We start from the raw sequence: 6,245 nt of genomic DNA, 5'->3' as shown, positions 1-6,245 counted from the left end.
AAAAACTAAGGCTAAATAAAAAAAAAAAAAAAAAAAAAAAAAAAAAAGTAATTTTAGTTTTTTTTAAAAAGGAAGGATAATAGCAAACAAGTTAATTTTCCTTTTGAATAGCCATTGCTAACAGTTTAAAGACATATATATGAAGACGGAAAAATACAAAAATACACCAAATGATAAGCATTTTATGAAACACTTGGTAGCATGTTTGGACAAAACATGTTATCCATTCATAAATTACATGTTTTAAAACCATTAAAAAGAACCTCAGCTCACTCTCCCATACTCCACTATTCAGGACAAATAAAGACAAATTAGAAAAAATGGAGCCTTTTAGTAGCAGTTTGGCTGGGGTTGATAGAGCCCGTATTTTGAATGAAAAAAACTAAAAGGCACTTTCTGTAATAGACGTCGTGGCCTGACAGTCTTAATTATCCTCAGTAATCATTGGATAACACATTTCCCATAACTGTACTTCACTTCTTTCATTCCTGCAAAGCTAAGAGAGGACAAGCTAGATTCTGTAACTCCTTATGCATCATAACCAAAATTGTCTGCTGAGTTCTAATTGATTATACCTGTGCTGCTTCAGCCCCAGACTTTGAAGGAATTGGACAGATGCATTGAAATGCCTAATTTGGCCTGCAGAAACCTAATCTCTTTCTGGGACTAACTTTCCCCACAGTGAGACATTTGGGCTGTGGCTCTCTTCTTATAACTTCTCGAGGCAGTTCAGACTTGTTCATAAGATTCTGGAGCTTGGCCATGCCCTTTCCATTCACACATCAGATGTGTTGAAACACTGGTAGATAAATTAAAAAAACCTATTCACCCATGATAACTAGATATACAATGATTGTGGAAGACATCATCATGGACATAGCTGACGAAATCATCTTGGGTCTTTCTCAACACTTGTAAGAGTATCGTCCATAATCTTGCGCAGCCCGAGAGAGCAGACGGTCTGTGAGAGGCTAGATGAGTCTATTACCTCAGAGGAGTATACTTTTTTTTTTGCTGCTCAGTAGTCAAGCTGTATGACTACCACTGAAGTTCAGTGAGAGTCTCAGTGCTTAAGTCACTTCTGAAAATGGAATATATACTTCAAAGTCATTTAGGTGCTTCTGAAAATTTACCCCAGTAGGCAATTTGAGATGATGAAAACCATTAGAAAGGAGAAAGCAACCATCTTCCTAGCAATGGAAGAAGGGGAAAAAAAAGCAAATACAAGCAGACCTGACTATCTGAGAGCAACAGTATCTTTTGCCAGCAATCTCTCATTTGCTTCCCTGGTGAAAACGATTTCACATTGCAACTGGATACAGCAGGGGACATCCTAGCTTGAGGTGGGCAAACTTTTTGGCCTGAGGGCCACATCTGGGTATGGACATTGTATGGCAGGCCATGAATGCTCTGGGGATGCAGGTTCCGGGGTGGGGCCAGAAATGAGGAGTTCATGGTGCAGGAGGGGGCTCCGGCCTGGAGGTTGGGATGCGGGCTCCGGCTAGAGGTGTGGGCTCTGGGGTGGGGCCCGGGATGAGGAGTTTGGGGTGCAGGAGGGGGCTCTGGGCTGAGGCAGGGGTTAGGGTGCTGTCCAGGCAACTCTGCACACTGCCCTGTCCGCAGGCGCCACCCCTGCAGCTGCCATTGGCGCAGTTCCCGGCCAATGGGAGCTGCAGAGCTGGTGCTTGGGGTGGATGCAGCGGGTGGATCCCCCTGGCTGCCCCTACGCGTAGGGGCTGGAGGGGGGACATGCCACTGCCTCTGGGAGCTGCACGAAGCCAGGAGCTCAAGGGCCAGATGCGGCCTGTAGTTTGCCCACCCCGTCCTAGCTCAATGGACATCAGGTGGAGTTTGATTCAGGGACCTCTGTTCACCGATAGCCAAGTCAGTTTGCTTGTATTCACTGTCCCTTTTTGGGTGGAATGCCTCTTTTGCCTAGACGAAGCTCTGTATCACTTCAGCTTGTCTACACTACCATGCGGGGTCGATTTAAGATACGTGAATAGCGTAGCTGAAGTCAACGTACTTAGATCTACTTACCGCGGTGTCTTCAGTTCGGTCAGTTGACAGCTGACGCTCTCCCGTCAACTCTACTTGCACTCCTCATTCTGGTGGAATACCAGAGTCGACGGGAGAGCATTCTGTGGTCGATTTATCGCGTCTATCATAGACGCGATAATCAACCCCCGCTGGATTGATTGCTGCCCACCGATCCAGCGGGTAGTGTAGACAAGCCTTTTGACTTGAACTTCTGGTATGCTCCACTGCTGATTTATTTATGATATGGTTGTCATTGTATCCCACAGAGGCATGCTCCTTCCTCTGGTGACCCTAGAAATCCTAGAGGCCCAGCTGGCCACTCATCTTTGGGAAGCTGATGCTCTGAAGACTTTTTCTGATCTTGTGTATTGTGGAGGGCCCTCATTCTTCAAGACTGGCATTCAAGATCAGGAATCTGAGGGAGGATTTTACCACCATAAGGGCTTCATGTTTTCTCCAACTGAGGGACCGGATCACTACTGATTGTGTTTTTACTCTTCTTCATGTATTTTTTGGGAATGATTCCAGGCTCACAACAGGAATCCCTGAAACAACATGCAGTCTTGTACGTGGAGTAACCTCTAAGCATGAAATCAGAACACTCAGGAATTGCGGATGAAGATAGATGGATGACAGTTGTGTGGAGATCAGTGTCTGGATCTTACTGTACGCTCCCTGTATTGAGAAGTCTCTGGACATCATAGTGGAGTACTTTTTGGTTCAGGGACCTCTGGGTCATTTGATGTTCTGTATCTATCTCAGCTCTTACACAAATAATCCTTTAAGAAGGGAATTAAAAATTCCTTTGATCAGTAAAATGGGGTAACGATGGTTACCTCCTTTGCAAAGCACTTCAAGATCTACTGATGAAGAGTGCTAGGTATTAAATCATCACATATCTGTATGCCAAAAGCATGGAGAGGGTCCTCCTAATCTTTCCGCAAGGTATCCTGGATTATGCTCTAAAAACACTAGTACAAAATGAAGCCCTGAACTACTCAAACTGGCTACTAACAATACCTTCATAAGCACCTTGGGGTACACAGATTAAAAGGTAAGGTTTTGTATTGATAGCGATGATTTCTGTAGGCAAAAGAAATTTCAGACAACAAGTCTAGACTGGACTATGCAAGGAAGCATCTGCCAGGTCCATAATCATTAGAAAGTATACCGGAAAGACTGCAGTGATGGTGGAAGCTTGAGTCTCCAGGCTAAGTTTTGTTTTCTTCACTGATCTGATTGTTCAGCCTCTTGAGAGGCATGATGGTCTGAAAAATCCTTAATTGGTGAGGATGTTTTGGCATGGTGAGTCTCAGGTGAAAGAGAGGCCTAACCACCCTGTGCTGAGATGTCTCTGGAGAAGTCTTGGCTGGTGTAGGGTGGGATGCAGAGTCCCCTACAGGTTTGGACTATAAGTCCCTTCCTGTGGGACAGGGAGAGTGTATATACTGAGAAAAACGGGTAGAATGTTCCCCTTCTGAGGGTCCTAAGAGGGTCTCCTCATAGATGGAGCTCCTCTTGGCCTTTTACCTGCTTTATTTAACTTGCTGCACAATGGCGGGAAAGTCGGGAGAAACAGGAAGGAGCTTAATGGGTGATCACATTCAGGGCTCAGAGCTCTAGAAATTTTGATTCCCTAATGGGGGGTGGGAATGTTGGGGAAGTCTGTGCTTGCTTCTACTGGAAAAAAGCTTTAAAAGCACTGGGATAGCTAAAGTGGGAGTACTGAGCCACTGTTCTGTTTGAGCTGCCAGCCAGAAAATCTGGTGCCTGGTGGAAGGTGTGTGGCCACATATGAACTGCCATTAGTACCTACAGGAAGAGGTACAAGTGTCTCAGACAAAGAAGTGACATTTTTTACTAGAAAAATTTAAAGGGACTGAAGGTAATATTAAGAAATCTGAATGTACTGACATTGACATGAAATAAAAACGTTGCAAGAACTGGGAAAGAAGCATTTCAGCTTGGACAGTTAAGAAGCTAAAGTTTTAGAATATGTATCATATGGGTGTGACTTGTTCTTTGCCTAAACAAATTAGTCTAGAGAGAAGGCTGTACCAACTTAGTGTTAATTTTTAGACTTCTATAACACTATGCATAATTTGCTCTGCATCTTGGAAAAAAGTTTCAGAAGCACCCAAGTGACTTCGTATCCTAAGGCCCAGTTTCAAAAGTGACTTTAGCTCCTAAGTGCCTAAATCCCTTTAGAAATTGGGGCTTATGGTCCTAAGTCAGTAAGGCATTTTTGAAAAGTTTACTCTAAGTTTATTTGGAAGCTATGGCTGACTACTTGATGAGTGGAGTGTCAACAAGATAAGTGACAACACTGCTGTGTGATTTTCACTGGTTGCCATTCAATTTCTGGGTGGAAACTGAAGTGTTGATTTTGCCTATAAAGCTCTAAATGTTCCAGGACTGGTCTTGATAGACTGCTTCCTTCCTTGTTCTGTACTGCCAGAGTGGAGATCTGCAGAGGCATCTGAGCAGGAGCGCTCTTCAGTTATGTATGGGAAGGAGCTGCCAACTAGTTTTTTTCCTGTAAAACCTCCTTGACTTGGTAATTCATTCCTTCTCTTGACGCAAAATAGCCTAAATCTACCACCATCTAGGCATGCTGCAAGACTCACCTGTCTTTTAGGCACGGTAGGAGTGCAGAGGGAATAAGGTAGATACCGAGATGGAATGGGTTATTGATTTACTTACTATATTATTTGGTTATGATTTGATTTTGTTATAGGATGTAGGTAGCTTATCATATAGTATAATTATGTGACTTTAAGTGATGGAAGATCACCTAGGCCAGGGTTTTTAAGAGTGTCTAAGACTGAGGGTTTCTCAATTTTGAAGAGTTCAAACTAAGATACATTAGGGAACTGATTTTCAGAAGGTGGGTGTTCAGATCTCAAGCTGAATATACCAGATCACTAGTGACTTTTGAAAATTCTGGCCATACAGCTTTGGATAGATGTCCATTCTGGGGTGGTCTTGGGGGTGGGGATGAAGAAAAAGGGGGAGAATCAATGCAGTCTAGAGAATTTAGATACTCTGTCTTCCCTTAAAATTGAGATGTAGTCTAAAATTTCAACATACTTTTAAAATCTGAGCTATAAAGCAAAATGAAATCCAGCCTTATCATAAGAGTTCTGGGCTTGTTGGGTATCACTGTGAAAATTATACATTTATTAATGCCTGTGACAGGGATAACTGCAGGACCAGATGAACACAACTAAACATTCCCACTTAAGTAAAACTCCTACATTCTGAACTAAAGCAATTTAGAAAAATTCTTGCCAGTCATTAAAATATTAGTTCTGAAGTATACACTGCATCAGTTTTGTGATTAAACACAGCCATCAGTCATCATACAGCTTTTCATTTAGATCATGATAATGGACAGCATTTCCTCTTACCTCCTGAATAAGAGCATTATGTCGCAGCACTTTACGTGCTTTCATGATACGGACTATAGCAGCTTGAAGGTACATTTTCCTGTCTTCATCTACAGCACTTCTGGTCTGCTCCATCTCCTGAAATATGGGGAAAATGGTGATGCTGCAAACACACTAGGATCAATAAACATTCAGAAAACATCTACAATGCTTCTGACTTTGTTAAAGGAAAAAAAAAAGTCAAATTTTAACAATGAAAGCTAGTTAAATCTCAATTTTAGAGCTTCTGGGCAGGATTCTTGTCTATGAGTACAGCACACAAAATGCAAGTTGGGGTAGGAATGGGGGGGGAAGTGGTGAGTTCTAAAGTAGCATAAAGCTTACTTTTTGCATTGGCTTGATCCCAGTGAAGTTAATGTGCAACACCAGTCTCTCTGTGCAGTTAGGGCAGCCTCAAGATTGCTGTAATTTACCATGACCCATGCGTCTGACGAAGTGGGTATTCACTTAGTCTTAAAGGTGCCACAGGACTCTCTGTTGCTAATGACTGCTTGTAATACTCTGTACCTCAAAGCAACATCCTGGAATCCCCATATTCACCACTGCCATATAATTATGATATGTTTTGTAAAAAGCATGCCTTGTGAGGTATCATTTTAAAAGTCTTGATCTGCTGAACATTAATATCCTGTTGGATTGTATGTGCTATCATTGTATGTGAAGTTATGAAGTTTTGCTATGTGTGTGTTACTGAAATATGTTGTGAGGTTAGGAACACCCACAACCAATCTTTCAGATACAACAATGCAGTAGCCG

General features: G+C 42.5%; 1 protein-coding gene across 1 annotated transcript in view; it reads right to left on the bottom strand.

Moving 5' to 3' along the window:
* LOC113406587 (cullin-2-like) overlaps window positions 1–5,921 on the bottom strand; it is a 7,552-nt gene extending 1,631 nt beyond the window's left edge. The window contains exon 1 of the mRNA XM_026652065.2: window positions 5,451–5,921. Within this exon, the coding sequence (XP_026507850.1) occupies window positions 5,451–5,564 (114 nt within the window). The 5' untranslated portion in view covers window positions 5,565–5,921. The remainder of the gene's footprint in view (window positions 1–5,450) is intronic.
* Window positions 5,922–6,245: the final 324 nt, after the last annotated feature.

Source organism: Terrapene carolina, unplaced genomic scaffold, assembly GCF_002925995.2.
Source record: "Terrapene carolina triunguis isolate 2854851 unplaced genomic scaffold, T_m_triunguis-2.0 Scaffold111, whole genome shotgun sequence".
In the NCBI taxonomy this organism is placed as follows: Eukaryota; Metazoa; Chordata; order Testudines; family Emydidae; genus Terrapene; species Terrapene triunguis.
The sequence above is the reverse complement of the archived record's forward strand: the minus strand, read 5'-3'. Positions and strand labels throughout refer to the sequence as shown.